Here is an 18,695-nt window from a genome sequence, read left to right as displayed (position 1 = left end):
TCCTCTTTTCAGATAGCTATAAGTAAGCTTTCGTGTTACTTCCCTTTAGTTTAGGATTAGAGCCTGTTGTGTGTGAATTCTGAACAACAGAAGGTGGTAGTACCCTGGGGACCACCAGGTCCTACAAATGCCTGCAATGCTTGCAATAGCATATATATGGGGCTATTGGAAGGAATTCAGTGTCAAAACTTACAACAATTTCTGGTCTTTTGTTCCTTAACACTGTGAATTACAGCCATGTATTTCTCTTGTTTATCCCCATGTTAGTCTATCTGTAGAAATAGCCAGTGTAGTTTAGTAAATCTATAATTAATTATATTTAATTTTTTCCCTGCTGTGAATTTAATCTGGGAAGGGAATATAAAAGACACAAAGGATTAGACTCTAGTCAGTAGGAATGATAGTAGTAGATAGGGAGGATTTTGGAAAGTAGGAGGGCTGTTCTGAACAATAAGCTGTGTGAGTTATCTGCAAAGATGTAAGCATAACAGTGGTGTATTCATGTGAGAATGACACTAGCAGTAAATTACAAGCACTAACATAGTTTTTACACTTTCATACAAACTGCAATTCAAATTTCTTTGCAGAGGCATACAGTTGTGCAAGGAAATAGAAATTAAGTGACACAAGTAAAGGAAAAACTCATTAAGTAAGAGGAAGCTGATGAACTGGAAAGATTCAGGGAGGTTGTTTGGTATTGCAGAAGTCGCAGACTCGTACTAGCATTGATCATATTCCTGGTAGGTACTAGAGCTAATGATAGATGGAAAAGAGAAGCAAGGAAAAGAGAAAAGATACATGAGGTTTGTGCTGATACATACACAAACTTTACTAAGGTAGGAAAGAAGTTCTGAAGAGTAAACTGATGAGGTAGAGTGTCTTAAGAATGCCAAGTAGTATGACAATGGCTTATTGATATGAGAAGTTACAAATAATGACAGGATTAGCTGAACAACAGATCTGTAAACCATGTTTCTAAGAGGCCCAAAGTCCTAACAGCAGTTGACATGCTTGCAGAGGTAGCAGACAGCACGAGTGGAGGGAAGAAGCTATTGCTGAGAGTTCAGATGTTTACCTGCTGGTATTTTATTGTACAATAACCTATATTCACACCTTTAGATCTTTCAGATTTAACAGCTTTGCAGACCAAACCTCAGTATTTCACTCCTCTGCAATTTGCTGTATACATTCACAGAGGATTTCATCCAAGCATATCACTTGCTATTGCAGCCTGTCAAAAGTTTAAATGGAGGAATGTTTGTAAGATGTCATAAAGGATGTCCAAGAGATATTTACGTTGTTGTCGTTCTTCTGATCTTTTTCCTTCTTAACATCCCACTCACCATCTTGTAAAGTTTCTTGAAGAAAATGCAGCCTAATTTCTTGTCTCAGTCAAGTGCTAATTTGAGAAATCAGAAAAGAATTAAGAAATTATTTAGGGAAGAAAAAATTCAAGATCATGATCGTAATAATTTCAATTAAATATTTCAGAGTGAAAGGAGAACCTCAAATTCATTATTCCATTTATTGTCTCGGCCATTTTCACTAACCTGTTTTATCACATAACTTCTGTTGAAGTTAAGGAATTGCAGTAATTGAGTGGATGGTGCTATAAACTGATTATCATAGCGAGCTGAAAGGCAGCATTTTAAATTCTATTCCCCACATTTTTCTTCTTAGATGAATTGTAATCTTGCAATTCACTGTAGTCTTTGTTCCTCAGGTTCAGTGTTTTACAAAATTGACATGATTAGCCATAGAAATCTCATAGGATAAGATTTTAATTAGTGGCAGAAGAAAAGAAGTATGAGGATTATTTATTATTATGATGGGTTTTTTAAATTTTGTGTATTAGGCCGTGTATTATTTGTTATGTAACCAGGTGCCTATTGAATAACCTTGAGCTATCTGTCTCCCTAAATTAGACTAAATGGTAATTTCGGTTGGTGTATTTTGCATGTCTCGGGATCAGCCCTCCTTAGACTCCTTGATTATAACCTCTGTCTTGCAAGATTTCACAATCAAGAGAGTGAGGAGACTATTTATGGGATAATTAAGGCTACAGGACCTTTTTTTTTTTTTTTTTTTTTTAATTGTTTTAAGGGATTTAAAACTTCCTCCAGTCTTTTTACTTAAAGTCCTGCATAGCATGAATCAAGAATTTATCTGCAGTGTCCAGCCTTATAAAGAAGGTAATGCTTTAGCCAAAGAAATCTTATATGGAGCCTTTAGGAGGATTGTCTACAAGCTTCTTCCATTTCTTCAATAACTATTAGATCCAAGTTCTTCCAAAGGAAACCATGTGTATGGCAGGAGGTTGGAACTAGTTGTTCTTTTAGGTCCCTTCCAACCCAAACCATCCTATGATTTAACAGGGTTCAGTTCTATGTTTTTTCGTACACATTCCCAGGTTTTGTCGAAATTGGCCTTTTTCTTTTCTTTCTTTCTTAAAGCTGCACCTGAAGTTGCAGCAACCCTTGTGTGAAAGGCACTTCTACAGGATTATCCATTTAAATTTCTTGCACAAATAGGTGAAATGTCCAGTCCAATGGGGATACAATTTAATTCTTGTCCTTTGAGAAGACTAATAAGAGGTTTATTGACCATCTGAGAAAACAAACTTCTGTTTATTAGTGAACACAAATCAACAAAGTGATATATATGTTCAAAAAAGCCATTTCTGAAACTATGAACTAGTCAGTAGTACTGAGTCTTTGGTGATACCAAGTCATAGAGTATCCTTCTCTATCCTTCACTTGTTCAGTGGTTTTTTGGGTTTTTTTCTGCAGATAGCTCCTTCCTGTTCTATTGTAAGTTGTTCAACAAGCTTAGTCTTCTATTTTTTTGAGTGTAAGGGTTAAATCTGGGTTGGCCAAGGTAGGCCTGAAAGACTAGGAAGTTCTCTCTCTAGATGTGGCAAAGGATATGAAGTCTGTTGAAAAATGTAAATAAAGTTCAGATCAGAACTGGTTTCACCTAACCAAGAATTGACATATGAGAGAGAGGGCACAAGGAAAAGAGAGTTTCCATGAAAATATATTTGAGCAAAGAAGGATTTAAATGCAAATTCAGCCCTTCTGGAAATACACCAAGGAGATAAATATCCTCCTAAAAGCAAATAACTAAAGTTGTCCTACCTCTGAAATTTGAGAGGACACCAGACCATTTTATTTTAAGGGAAGCCATCCTCCTTCAGATATGTGGAAAACAACTCTGGTTTTTGATTTCCGGGTTATTTGAATTGGCATCCAGACTACCTCATGAACTGAGAAGCTTGGAAAAGGAAAATAATTTATTCAACTTAAATAATTGTCGTCTCTGTAGTTCAGCTTTATGCCTGTGATTTATGTTTCATGTTTTGTTCCAGTGAAATATTTATAATACCAGTTGGATGTTTGTGTTTCATGGAGGTAAATGTGCACCCATAATGATGGAAATTGTGATCTAGGATTATGAAAAAAAAGCGAAAAAAAATCACCAAGAATTTCAATGAAGCTGTTATGCTCTCATGGGATATCTGAGTGTGTATGTCTCCTTCACTGTCAGTTCCTATTTCTTATTTTGGAGAGTCATTCTGTATTCGTAAAGTGTGAGTACATGGTATAAATTCTTATGGGTCCTGACAGATGAGCTTGGTTTCTGCCACCCAGTAGTACCAATGTACTAGCTCTTGTAAAAGCCCACGAAGCAGCATGTATAATTTCTGCAGCAAGGTCAAGTGAAATCTGTCTTGTAACATATCAGAGTTGTGGCAGCACTGGAGATGGGCAACCACTAGTTGTCTCTTCTTCCATCAGTGCATCAAGGAAGTCTTTTTTGTCTAAGCCCAGGCTTCAGTCTTCCACTTTCTGTTATTACGGACTCTAACTGTGTGAGATTCATGAGGCTAAAGAATACAAGGAAAAAAGGAGCTGGACTCTCCGTCCATGCAGAGAAACATCCTTGATTGTTTTACTGTTTATACCAAATGAGTCTATCCAATATATATAAACCTGAATCTAGGACGACTCCTCATGTGAGAGTGTGTTCCTCCCTAGGCAATAGAGATAAAACCCCTCTCACTTTTGTGAGTACTGTCTTTCCCTTGGACCTCATGACTTGCATTTCTGTCTGCAGTGGCCTGACTTCAATGGGGAAGGTGAGAAACAACTCCATTCTGGTTTTGTCCATACTTGATGGGAACTGGGGGAAGTGGGCTTGTGTTCTTCAGTAGGTGAGAGACATGAATGCAGGTTTTCCATTTCCTGGATATGTGCTCTAGCAATTGACTATGTACTAGAAGCAGTACTCATCATAACCAACTGTTTTACAAAGGGATTCTGATTCAATATGGTATATAGGTTTTAGGAGTGCTTTAAGCATAAGTACTGGATTAGGCCTGTTAGGGTATGTAAATGTGTGAATATTTAGTTTGTGAATCTCTTAATGACCTTAGGTAAGGAGATGTCCTAACAAGGTAGCTCAGTTAAAACAATGCATAAGCTTCTATAGGGAAGGTAATAGCTGAAATTTGGGTACTCAGGAATGTTTTTCTGGATGTAAATGTAGGTGTTATGGACGTATTTAATCCAGGCAAATAAAGTCTTTATCTAAATTCTGCATAAATTGAAATTTAAGTCCATTCCTGAATCTGGACTTCACTGTGTTCTTCATCTACTGTACTTGTCTAAAAATACTGTTGTCTACTTGTTAGACATTTTATATCTATATACAACTTATTCTAAGAGTATACAAACTAATGTAAAATAAATAGCAAGCCTACCTTTAGTCTGGATCTCATTTTCAGGATGGTTACTTGGTTACTGCAACATTTTCTACTGAGATTTATGTTTGTTTTCACGTGTTACACGTTTCTGTCCTGGGATGATAGAGGTTTGGGGATTTTTTCCGAATTATCTAGATGCAAATTGTGAGGTTAGATATTACTTGAATATTGTGATTCATAGGAATCATTATGTAATGTATCGTGAAGACATGGAATCAAAAATGATATTTAAAGAATCTTATCTGTATAACATTCCCGAGTTTCTCACCTTTTCCTTCTCTATTTTTCCACTGCAGATAACAATACCCAGACCTTCAGTGGCATCCACACAGTCTGCTTCGGAGAGCTTTCATTATGGCCACCAGCTGGAGAAAAGAGAGCAGGATGTTCCATCTATGGAACACACCGTGGAACTTTCCTCTCCAAAGGAAAGTTTGCCAGGTTTGGTTGTGACAGAAGATGCACTTCCAGCTAGTGCCAGCAGACCAGATTTGGTACTTAATATCAACCAAGAGGTGCTTGACACAGAAGGACTTGTCAAAGAATGTGTCAATGTCCTGGACTGTGGCCAACAGGACCTACCTGAACAACATGGTGGGATACAGGAAGAGAAAGAACTTGAAAATATTCCTGTAGAGGAGGTTGAGGAAGAAAGGCTTCCAGTGGTTTCTGAGGATGCCATTGAAATGCAAAGCAAAGAACAGAATTCTTCTTTGCCAGGAAACTCAAAATCCGCAGAGGAAGAACCTCTAACGAATACCGAAGCTGCTGAAGAATCAAAGCCAGGGCCTGTTGGTTTGATGCCAAATCAAGATGAAGTTCTGAAATCGATAGCACCTAAAACATCAGAATTTTCCCCCTCTAGACTTACTAATTCACATGTTAATAGACAGGCAAGCAAAATAGCACCAGTTCAGGAAAATGGTTTTCATTCTAATACGGAAGAAGTCCATATCCAAGACTTGAAATGCCACCAAGTGGCCCTTACTACTTTTTTGCACCAGGAGGACAAAAAAGAGAAAAATGCTCCCAGAAATGGAGAATTATTCCACTGCATTTCAGAAAATGAGAATTCTCATCGATCTAAGAAGGACTTAGTTAAATCTCCTTTTGTATTCAGGCAGAGCCGAATCCCAGTTTTAGCACAAGAGATAGACTCAACTTCAGAGTCCTCTTCTGTTTCAGCAAAGGAAAAGCTTCTTCTAAAAAAAGCCCATCAGACAGACTTGGTCAGACTACTTATGGAAAAGAGACAACTTAAATCTTTCCTTGGTGACCTTTCAAGTGCCTCTGATAAGTCACTGGAGGAAAAAAAGGCAGCTGCTCCAGTACCTTTTTCTGAGGATGATGTCTTATCCTCATTTTCTAGATTGACACTGGACTCTCATTTCAGCAAGCAGACAGAAGATAGCTCTTTATCTCCAAGCAGCCCTCAGTCCAGAAAAAGCAAGATTCCAAGGCCAGTGTCCTGGGCAGCCACTGATCAAGTCACCAATTCAAATTCAGCTCAATTCTTTCCTCGGCCACCACCAGGAAAACCACCTGCTAGACCTGGGGTAGAAGCTAGGTAATGCAGAGAAAACAGAAATACATTTCCAGGTTGAAAATGGATTTGAGCTAGGCTGCAGTTACTGTGCAGTGTGTAATCCTGTAGAAGTTACAACCTTTAAATATTTATAAAAAAATGCTGGGCTTCAGTCCTCTGAGAAATCTTTTATGTTGTTGGAGAATGAATGAGGAAAGGCTGATACACAAGAATGAGCCTGCTTCACTGTTAAAACTTACATATCAATAGATGTATATTCAGTATTTTGAAACCTGTCAATCTGTAACTAAGTCTTTACAGTTCTGGGTATTTTTAAAGTGGGGTCACTTTTCCAGAACTGTTGATTATTCATTCACAAATCCAGGGAAATCAGTGTGATCTGTCCTATCCAGCCCCTTCGAAAATTCAACTGTTCTTATTGTAGACATTTTAAGTGTTAAGGTTTGGAGATTCCAGCCATCAGTCTTGAGTTAGCTAGCTATGCTCAGATCATGGCTAAGCAAAAACACTAATTAAAGAAGGGCAGAGTGAATTTTAGAAGCCTCCATTTGCCAATTCTATATACAGACAACCACGATCTAGTTTCTTCAATGCCTGCATTACCAGGATAAGGAGAATTTTGATATGGTAGTGTGAAATCCTCTGAAGGAAGTTGTGGTGTGCCTTATCATCCCTTAAAATCGTGTACAGGAATGTACTGATGATGTGCAGGAATGGATGTATCCCTCCAAAACAGAGGTAATAGGCACTGCTCTTTAGTGTACTTCCAGCACCACCAGGAAATTTGAGTTATCCTGTAAACACTTAGGCTGTTTATGTGAGTGAATTTATGCAAATATAAATATTGTGTTGATTTGAACAACACAGAAGCCAAAGCCTAGATCCAAACACCTCTATCTTGTAGGAGAGTTCAGCTCCAGATGTCTGTTCTGCAATGAAAGATCATCTCTACTTTCTAGTGATACTGTGTTTCTATATGAACTTCAGTGAATAGATGGGAACAGAAATAATCTCTCTTCGTTTCTTCTTAAGGTTGCGCAGATACAGAGTCCTAGGGAGTAGCAGCTCGGACTCAGATCTTATCTCACGTCTGGCTCAAATCCTACAGAATGGATCTCAAAGACCCAGGAGTTCTACCCAGTGTAAGAGTCCAGGATCTCCACATAGTCCAAAAACACCACCCAAAAGCCCTGTCATCCCCCGACGCAGTCCCAGTGCCTCCCCTAGGAGCTCTTCCTTACCCCGTACTGCCAGTTCTTCTCCGTCCCGGCCTGGGAGACCCCATCATGATCAGAGGAGTTCATCCCCACATCTTGGGAGGAGTAAATCACCTCCTAGCCATTCAGGCTCCTCATCTTCTAGGAGATCCTGCCAACAAGAGCACTGCTGCAACAAACCAAGCAAGAATGGTCTGAAAGGATCTGGCAGTTCCTTCCACCATTCCCCAAACACTAAGACTCCCATAGGAAGGAGCAAATCAACCACTAAGCTTAGCAGATAGGAACTGGGCCTTGACAGGTATAGAACCTCCTCCTAAATCTGATGCATGTTGTGTCTGTGTACTGTGTATTTAAAAAAATAATCAAAAAATATATTTAAAAAAAAAAAGGTGTTGAATCTGCGCTTTTAAAAGACAGTAAGCATCATAAACTATTCATAAGAGCATTCTGTGTAAATAAGTGGCCAGGCATTGCCTAAGAGCAGGCAGCAAGCAGATCCGCAAGAGGGGGAGTAGAGGCCAGGATCAGAATGACTAGGTAGTCGAAGAGGTGCAATGTATTTAGAATAAAAAATATCTCTAAGGTGAGTGTTTTAAAAGGCTATTTATTTCTATGGTTTTAGTTTACCTAGCTAGAAGATTTGGCCTAATTATTTAAGGCCTTACATAATCAAGGAGTTTGTAAGAAAAACCTGTAAACGGTTATTCCCAAAATGACGACGTTATCACGCTGGGAGATAAGTACTGCTCAAGCATGTCTTTGCAGTTTAAAAAAGCACACAGTTTAGAAGACGATGGTATTTCTACCTTTTAAGTCTCTTCCATTTTGAGCTGCACACATCTCCGAGTCACTCAGTGCTTATCTTGTCCCCTGTCTACAGCAGCACAGATTTTTTTACCTAAGGAAGTATCATATACCTTGCCCCTTCTTGACACTGATAACATTAAAAAATTAGTATTAACATTTCCCAAGATGGTTTTATAGATGTATTCTTTAGAGATGTGTTTAGTACTAATTAGGATCTGAGAAGCTAGTTCTCAGTTCTGTATCATACACTTCTTTGGGAGCCACAGTGGGGCTCTTCAACCCGTGTTCAGTAGAATCTGGAAAAGCATTCCTGTCTAGAAAATGAGACAAAGGAGGAGATGTCTGCACTTCGCTGAATGTTGCAGATTTACAATAAATTGCAATGTAAGTTAGAAAATAAATTATAAACCTATACTGTAGCTTCTTTATTTTACCCTTAACTATAAAAAGAACCCTTGTCAATGCTGGCTTATGTTTTTCCATTAGTTATGGATCACTGAAACCACTGAGCTTACCATGCAGAGTTGATTACCAACCAAGACTTGCTTTTTTGGTTATTTGTTTTATAAAAATTTGAAAGATGAAACAGAGATGGGGAGATTGTCTACTTTGTGACCTTGGTAGGCTTTAGGTGACGGAAATATACCTAACACCCTTACAAAATCCAGGTAAAACTATTAGTCATCAAAGCAAAATACACAGAAAGCAGTCTGAGGTATCTTTTATGTTGGATTCTTGTCATTCATTTGCCCAAATGGTTCCTTGATAGCCAAGCTTCATTGCCTGTCACTAAAGTCCATGGTGTCTTAATTCCTCCAATTTTGTTTCATAGGTACTTAATAATCCCTTGTGCTCTACAGGATCTCTGTAGGGAACATAATGGTACACCACCTTTTGCTATACTAGGAAGAGAGTAGCAGGTTTGAATAGTTAAAGAACACAAGCCTGAGAAGGGCGCAGCCAGCTCTCCCTAATTATCCCTGTTGTAGGGATGCTGGATGCATAGGGTACTTGTCAGTTACTGATCTGCTTGCTGTAGTCATCTGCCTCTCCAGCCAGCATCTGTGCTTTTTTATTTAACTTCTGCCAAATGAATACCTTTGGATTATAAAGGGAATATTTTGTCTCTGAGCTAACACATTCTAATGCTGCATTAAAGCTGCCCTGGAGCTGCACTGAATTTCACTTGCATTGTCAGACTATGTTGATTTATTTTTTTTTTCCTTTTCTTACTACGAATATGTATATTGTTTCCCATATGTAATGTAGCACAGTGTGGAACCTTAATTTCATTCAGGTTTCAAGCACTACAGATGAATGCAATAGGTAGGATATACCTGCTTTTTTCTGAAGAAACTGTACCATTAGAAAGTCTATTCCTTTGTATTATATTGTATAATAGGTGCTATTCCAATAATTGCATGTCCTCATGGTAAATTATATAATATAAATATTTATATATATACATATATGTATATGCTTATATAAACTCATTCTTTCTCATTTTTCATTTGTAATTTATGGACCACAGATAATGCAGTTCCCTTTCCGTTAGTTCCTGAATACTTTTGGCATTACATTCTGTATTTCCCCCCTAAAATTTCTGGAATGCACAAATTCTAATAGCCTTTATACCTTGGTACAAGATTGAAGGACTGCTCATTTCTCAACCAGCCAATGTTTTGTCTTGCAGCTTGTTTTTTTCCTTTATAATTTTGTGTGTGCATTTGCATATGGAACAAGAACAGAGACTCAAAGGTATTTTATTTTTGGTTACAAACAGGACTTGTGGTTACTCATTTTTATTTCATAATGTGAGTTCTTAATTGTTATGAATACTCATCATATAGGAGCAGTGACAGTCAATGAATACCTAACAGATGAATGTGACAACAACAAATTCCATAGTTCTCTTCCTGTTTTCCTCATGTTTCTTTACAGTATTCCATAAAAAGAATTTGATACCATTGTGATGTTTTTGCCCTGGGCACTGCTGGAATTATTTGTTAAAGTGGTGTGGAAGCATATGATCATTTTTCTTCTCGCTTATTTCTGAAAAGTGTTTATTATGGTCTCGTAAGCTTATTCCTACATTAACATGGTCAGTTTTAATAGGTACCAACTTTATGTATCCTTGCCTGAAATGCTGAAGTCGAGGTGTTTATATTTTTCTCTCGAGTGTAGCAGGATCCAGAAACAGGTAATTGCTTTACAGATGAGAAAGAATGTAACACCTAAGGCTTTTTTTTATGTTGTCTTCAAAGTACAGATGTGTCCATTATTACACATTGCTATGTAAAATAAATCAATGCTGTAGAAATTCACTTGTACTTGAACTACTTGCCAATGTAAAAACAGTAAACTATGCCAAACCAGAGAGAGATTGATTGATGACCCAGGCTTCTTTCAGTGCATAAAAAGGTAAAAGGACTGTACATCCCCAGTTGCTTTTTGCTGTGGATCCAACAGGATCTGGTGAGAAAATAATGAAGATATGAATGGAGGATTGATTGTGAATAACTTATCTTGAACTACCTGCTCTTCTGCAGTTTTTTATTGCTTGATACCCTCCCCCAAATGTTTACAGAACTGCTTACTATAGTCTAATGTAGCAATCAGTTAATGTAGTTAGGTAATGGTCAGCTGATCAACTCATACATAAATATTAGCTTAATATTTCTAGAGGGCCTGTGTAATCATCAAGAACTCTGTAAGCTTCAATATTTGAATATGCAACTGACTGTGTAAAAATACCAATGTACATGTGTGTGGCCCTTGTGCAGAGTGTGAATGAATGGTTTACAGAGGATTAACTGCAACAAATTTTCAGGGACGGGGAAGATTTTTCTCCATCGTACACAACAGTTACAGTTATTCTGCATAGCACGCAGCAGCTTACACAGGGATTTCAGCTGGGAAACAACATAATTCAAGGAGCTGTTGCTTTGTCCTCTTCAAGCCTCCATTTCTTCTTGGAGGGCAGTGCAATGGAGCCATGACATGTAGCGGATGCAGATGCTGCACACGCATTTCCTCTTTATGGTGTTTCCTGTGTTGTAGCCAGCACTTTGGAGCTTTTTTTTTTGTTTTTTTTAGAGAAATGGAGGCATGAAGCCTTTAAATTAAAATAGAACTGACATTTCACACAGACTTTTATGCTGCAGTATTGCATGGTGTAATCAAAGTTGCAGCCTCAAAAATCTATGTTACTAAACCTCATTAATAATTACAAATGTTAAGTAAAACCCTGTTAAAAGTAATAGATGGGGTACAGTAGAGCAACGCCATCAAGTTGTATGATGCTAGGCACCTATCTGCTACTTGAGCAGGGTTGGTAAACATAGAAAATTTCACTGCTCAAAGGGAGGAGCAACATGAGCTCTTAACTGCTAGTTCTATACAATTATTCAGGATGCAGACTCCTGGGGAGTGACATGGGGCAGTCATCACAGCCACCAGCCACATCCTATCTTGGCAAATTGGACATATTCTAGCCTTGAAGTCTGCATGTTTGAGATCAAGCTTTCTCGCGTACCTCACTAAACAGTCTCGATGTAAAGGGGAGGATCTGGTCCTTATATTTAAAAATAGCTTGAAATATTTTTCATCTGGAAAAGATTTGCAAGAGCTCTATCATTTACAATTTGTAGTATTATGGTATTAACTATAGCTGGGAAAACACAAATTTGATTTTATATATATAAATACACATTTGTACATAAGTGTATCTATATATACACTTATAGAGATACTGTATATTATATAGAAACATATGTACATACATACAAATGTGTGTATATACATATAGAAAGGAACAGTCTCAGCTATTGCATCCTGTTTACTGGAATTCATTTGCCAGAGTGAGAGGAGCCTTGTTATGTCTTGATTTTCTCTGATCTCCTCTTCATCTACCATAATTTTGCTATGATCTAATTCTGATCCTGTGTCTTTTCCATATTACAAGGCCTGATCCTATAGCCCTACTTGGGCAAAACTCCCATAAGTCCTTCTTATTGCAGTAACATTTATGCAATGGTTGACTATAATGCTTCTAAGTATTTTCTTTTTTATCTTCAATGAGAATGTAGACAAGGCCACTTACAGTACAGAGTCTTTCCTGTAGACAGAATTTTTCCATAATGAATTGGATGATTTTGCAGAACACTAAAAGGCAACAATTCTGGTAAGAAGAAAGTGATTATTCCAATTTCTTGTAAGGATCTCATGGCAAACTATGGCTAGGGATATGCACCTCCAATTTTTATATAGAAGTTAAATGAGAGGAATCCTCTGAAAAGGAATGGGAGAATAAAAGAGAGCTCAAAGTCAAACTGCTTTCTCATTATAGGCCTATAATATATTGATCTTAGTTTTTTCATGCAGGACTGATCCTGTGAGGTGATGAGAGCTATGCCCATCTTGTCAATTCCATGAGCAAGGGGCTACTTAGATGTCTTAGGTTAACACCACGATTCCCTGTGGCACAGTCTCTCTATGCTTTTCCACTGTAAGGAGTGGTCATAGAACTGTCAGCTGTATAAATAAAATCCTTGATGATTATCCATGATTCCTTTCTGCAGCTGATAAAAGCTTTGGATGCTCATTCCTGTTTCTGAAACTTGTCGAACAGTCTATTCTACTTCCTTTAGCTAATCAAGTAGGCAGTGAACTGAAGGATTTTGTTTGCTGTTTTGCTTTTGGCTCATATGTCATTGGTTGCAATTACTGCAATTTTCAGTAACCAGTAACGCTGGTAAAAGGAAGCGAGGTTCAGTGTTTTGACTACATGCAATACATAGGCACGGGTCATGCATTTCTTAGCTAATACATGCAAATTGCATAAACACACATTTCACACAGGAATACCTCAGCTGGCTGCTTGATGCCAGTCTTTCTTTCCCCTACATAGAACATTTGTAAAAGAGAATGATATAAAAGGCAGCCTGGATTGTGTGTAATAATGGTCTGGAATTACCTTAAGATACTGTCAAATGCCAAAAAAAATTAATACTCATTTTCCTATGGCTTAAATAATCAGGCTTTTAAATACTAACCTTTGAGGGGTTTGTTTTGTTTTAAAGGAAGAATGCACAGGAGTGCTGTTTTGAAGTCTCATGTATTAACTTGGCAATCACTCTAGCCATCCAGGTTTGAACGTGCAGGCTGATTTTACTCTCCATTGTTTAGTAACACATTCTTTCTTAACAGTAATAGTGACAAACCCGAATGTTAGCGTAGGTCATTGATGTATTTTGCTTCTGTTTCTCCTCAACATGAAGAGGTTGGATCCTTGGGAATTCTTGCTGTTCTTGTGCAGGTGAAAATCAGTGTAGGATCTTATTAAGGTTTTTTCCCCTGTTTAGGGACTGAAGGAATAAACTCACTCTACAAATAGCATATATGAAATTGCTGTATTTTAAATTGGAAAATGCATATTTTTTTATTACTATTATGACATGACATGCCTTTTGATCTCTACTTTTCTGTAAGAATTACTGCTGAGAGCTGGCTTTGGCCAAGAGTACAAAGTGGTTTCTTTTAAAACAATACTCATGAGGTCCTGATCATCCACAGCTGTCTGTGGGAATTCAGCTGGAATTAATTTGAGTTACAGATGTTCGTTTCCTTTTGAGATCATTTGATCTTTGGCCTAACTTTTATATAAAGGACCTATAATGACAGCAGACCAGCATGCTTCAAATGATAGAGTGTAATTAGTTTGGTCTGCCTGGCTTCAAATCCTTTTAAACCTGTATCTGCTGCGTGGAAGGCAAGGTCATAAAGGTTCGACACAAGGTGAGGTGGGATTTTTATGGCTATTTCACATCTTTTTCCTATGACTAGAGATCTGGGTTGGCTGCCTAGCAGCCTCTTCTGCATCCTCTTTTCTTTCTGTGGCTAGAAAGCAAGATACGAAATTCTTCCCCAGCTTTTATTTCTGTAGAGGCAGCGTGGAGATAAGCTGCAGTGCTTGTGCTAACTGATGTCGATTTTCAAATGCTCACCTATGATTACCCAAACCAGTAAATTAAGGAAATCACCAGCAATGCCTTCAGACAAGTACTGACTTTTCGAAGCTGCCAAACAATGGCTGCTAACTAAAATCTCTGGGCAATACCACAAAGAATGAAGTCTGTGTACTAATTAAAAATACAATGTTGTCACCCCCAAAGAAATTAAGTAGTCAGTAGTAAAATCTGCAGCATGATTAAATTAAGTGGAAAGTAGTTCCAAGATTGTTTGTTACCATTGAGGAAGACAAATGTTGAGTCCTTCAAATTCTCTTGCTTCAGTAATCGCAGTTCTCTTCCCCTCCTTGGAAATCTTCTAAGCCATTCATTACCTTTTAATTTTGCTCAGGCACTCAAGAACATAAAGAGTTAATGCCCTTGTAATGGTCATTTGTACATAAAGTTGTAATTATTTATTTTCTCATTTGTACCATATCAAGGCTTTGTACAATGTTTTAAGTTTTGTTTTCAAATTATTTTGTATTTTATTTTTATAAACTGGTTCTAAATAAAATATTCATTCAGCATGCAAAACTTCAATTCCTGGTGGTGTTTGTGTAAGTTATTTATAAAGCTTCCGTTGATTTTATTTTTTCCCCCCAATATTTTTTAGTATTATAACCCTGTACTTTAAATGGAGCAAGTGCTTTGATAGTGATTTTTTTCTGTTACAAAAAAGCAGAAAGTGAGTGTCTGTTGGTGCTGCTGGAACATGAGTCAGATGTTTGTATTGTGAGTCAGGCTGATGGGATCAATGGAAGTTTTACTGATTTAGTAGGTTCATGTTTTGTATATTAGTAAGAATAGAAAAACTCAACCTAAGAAACCTCCCTATTTGCTCTTGCTCTTATCCATACTGTCTGTATTCAGCCAAACAATAAATGATCATCACAGCCAGATCAGGTCAATTTTAGTAACAATGTGATGGATTCCAGCCTTGTCATTCTGAAAAGCCAGCTCCTGCTACTTTTTTCTCCCCTCTTCCTCCCCAGTTGAAATTCCTTATCTAGTCAGAGGCCAACATAAATTATTTTGCTGGAGATGATGAGCTGTCTGGGTGTAGTCACTCAGCTTTTAGAGCCTCTTGAGGAGACCTGTCATCCCCTGTGCAATACACTGAAGTGGCAGATAGAGAAATTAACAAACGAAGTTACTGAATCTGAGCAGTTTGTGCTATGTGGAAATGCAGAGTTAACCTACCAGTTGCTCTGGTTCCCTCCAAGATACTTTCATTTCTGTCTACTAAAAGTAGAGTAAAATACCATGAGAATTTATATTTGTGGCTTATGTGCCTGCATGTCTTAGTCCTTGTGTGCTGTGGAAAATACTGCCTGCTCTTTGTGCAGCAGAATGAGGTTTTTAGGGAAGTCCAGAAGAGTTGGAGAAAATTCCCTGGATCTCTTGCTCAGCATTATCACCATCACACCTTGTATGTAAGGCAAATTGAAAGCCAGCTCTGCCTCTGCTCAAATCATTGGCAGTATTTTCAGTAAGCTTCATGACCAGGTCATTAGCTCTTGTCATTATATAAATAGCTCCAATTGCTTTACATGACAGGAAACAAACTGGGAATTCATTTACTCAGTAGCATTCAAAGAAAATGATGCTTCATCTTCTGTTAAGAGCAGCCAGAAATGTAATGGTGTGCTTCTGAATGGTGTGTGCTTTTGGTGCTCCCAAACAGAACCATCATTTGATCACAGAAAGGGCACATGTAGAAATTGCAATTTATATATATTTATATATGAAGCATATATATATTTTATATATATATACTCTCTTTATATATAATGCCAATAGAATAGCATTAATTTGAAGATGAAGATAGCAAATTTGCACACTCTCTACTGGTGACAGCTGGGTATCTTTTCTTGTTTAAAATAGTTAAATGTGGATCATACCAGAAATGGGGGAATGATTTTGATCTGGCTCCAGTATACATTAGCGGTACAACTGATTGATAGACTATAGGGAAGAAGCAAGATTGGAATAAAGATGCTGTGGCAGATTGATGTTGGGGTCTGGTAGTTGTCTGACCACCAACGTGTCTTTTAGCATTGTCTGGCTTGTCATCTTCATTCATACAGGAGATCCACCCTGCCCACTCTGTTCTCAGCATCTTGCTGCGCTTCTCTGCACTTGCACTGTAGCTGCCTCTCATTTAGACTTGTACTCGAACATGCGAAAGCCATGTAGTACACACAAGTCAGCTCTCCTTAGAAATGCTGTAGTAAGTGAAATTCAAGAATTAGCAACTGGAGAAAGAATTAAAACATTGAAAGCCAGACAGGTAAGAACTGGCTGTTGCAACCTGGACAAGCTTGAACTGCTGCCCAGAAGGACAGATAAACTTTAGATCACATTTTGCTCATCTACCTGGAATGTCACAGTAGCATTAATTGGCTTCTTTGTCCACGAGAACAAACACAAATGAAGGGTGTCTTCTTCAGTTACAGCAAACACTGCTCTAGAGAGCCCATCTGTACTAATGGGGGAGAAATAATGCTTCCAACAGATTAATTTAGAAAGCTTTTAACAACATTGACTCAAGAATCAGATTTAGAAGGATTAGTTCTTTCCCATTTTTAAAACCAGCAATTAAAGTAGTGATACCTGTGACCCACGCCACCTCCTTTTGTTAAGGTAGACCTGAAAATGAGAACTGCCTTTACTTCAAGGCATTAATCCCAATTAACAATGTGCTGTACATGTACATGTTTTAATTTTGTGAAATACTTGCATATTTTACACCATCTATGATAATGAAGGGAAACACTTATTAACAACATGACCACCCTGTGTTCATATGTTATTAGGCAGCAGCTGTCAGGTTTTAAGGCATCTGTATGTGTGGTGGGCACACCATAATGGTTTAAGAGCAGAAGTAAAAGACAGTACTTAACAATACATTTTCATACAGTACAGTGCTCTGCCAAAGCTGACTGCTAAAATGACTTATCTTACCCTATGATTACATGTTCTTATGCTGCTAGGAGAGGGACAATTGGGTTACCATTCTCTACATTCTCTGGCAGCAGGAATGCTTGTGCAAAATGACTGGAAAACTAGAGGCAGCTAGTCATTGCTATAAGCCAAATTTATCCATAGAGCTTTAATAAATATTTGTGAAAATGCTTAAAGAAGAGCATCTGCATTTTTCAGGTCATCAGGTAAAATTGTAGAAGCAGAGGGTTTTTCTTTCCCCTCCAGTATGGGCACAGGACACAGGAATACAGCACCTCTGCTCATTTTGAATTGTGCAAAGTAGTACTCTAATATGTAAGCATTAAACATACCAGCCTTAAGCACACCTCAGTAGTGCCAGTGGCAATAGCTTCCTCCTATCTAAATGTGAAAAGGAGATTTTTCTTTTTCACATCAGGATAAAATGATTCCTTCATGCTTGTTTCAGAATTAACACTTAACAGGTTACTCTTTACTCCAACTCAACTCTTGTCTGTCTTCTTCCTTGATCTATAGTTAAGAGAATGGAAGATTCTACTCATCTCTCCAACAGGTAAAGATGAAAGCTTCATAAACTATGTAGCAGCATTTGTTCTATCTGGAATAAAGTCAGTTGCTGCCTCCTGTAATTTGTTTAACAGCAACTCTAGCTTCCATTTCATGTAAAACAATGTGGAAACTTCTTTGGTTTCTATATTTCAAATGTTGTGGCATTGATTCCAGAAGGCTTTTGAAATCTAGTGCAAATCTAGTGTGAAATTTAGTGCGAGGTGTCCCTGCCCATGGCAGGGGGCTTGGAACTAGATGATCTTAAGGTCCTTTCCAACCCTAACCATTCTATCTAGTGAAGATAGAGCCTGCTTATAAGCCATATGGGGGAAAGTTATTCCATGTCAAAAACAGGCATCACTCCTCAGTTACTATTTTTTGCTGTATTTCTCTATTCTAACCATGTGAGAAGAAAGAACCTACCCTGCCAGTGCAGTGAAGCAAAGTTCCTCTGAGGAGAAGGTCCATTTGACAAGCTGGGAATGAACAACAGCCAAGCGGAACAATGCTGTACGAATTCTGAGGAGCACATTCATGAACAACAGCTCAGTCCTAAAACATTCCTAGAGTGAGCACATATGTCAAACTCCTCCTGCAATGCCTTGCACAGCTCAAACTTAAAAGAAAAACCACAACAACCACCAAGCAAGCACCCCCAACTTTATGATTACTTGAAAAAGCAAGTACGTAAAGAACCAACTACTTCTGAGGTTTGTTTAATCAAAAAAATGAAGCAATTTGTGTAAGACAGCTCCTGCCCATCAGTAACCATAGTGTTACTTTTTACCCCACTCTCATGCCTTTTATTTTTCAAAAGGTCACATTAAACAAAG

General features: G+C 37.9%; 1 protein-coding gene across 3 annotated transcripts in view; it reads left to right on the top strand.

Annotated features, from left to right (window-relative positions):
* TTBK2 (tau tubulin kinase 2) overlaps positions 1–14,883 on the top strand; it is a 95,524-nt gene extending 80,641 nt beyond the window's left edge. For all 3 annotated transcript variants that reach the window (XM_030481450.1, XM_030481451.1, XM_030481449.1), the window contains 2 exons: positions 5,062–6,332; positions 7,344–14,883. In XM_030481450.1, the coding sequence (XP_030337310.1) occupies positions 5,062–6,332; positions 7,344–7,812 (1,740 nt within the window). In that variant the 3' untranslated portion in view covers positions 7,813–14,883. The remainder of the gene's footprint in view (positions 1–5,061; positions 6,333–7,343) is intronic.
* Positions 14,884–18,695: the final 3,812 nt, after the last annotated feature.

Source organism: Strigops habroptila, chromosome 4, assembly GCF_004027225.2.
Source record: "Strigops habroptila isolate Jane chromosome 4, bStrHab1.2.pri, whole genome shotgun sequence".
Lineage (NCBI taxonomy): Eukaryota > Metazoa > Chordata > Aves > Psittaciformes > Psittacidae > Strigops > Strigops habroptila.
This window is presented reverse-complemented; position numbering and strand designations above follow the sequence as displayed.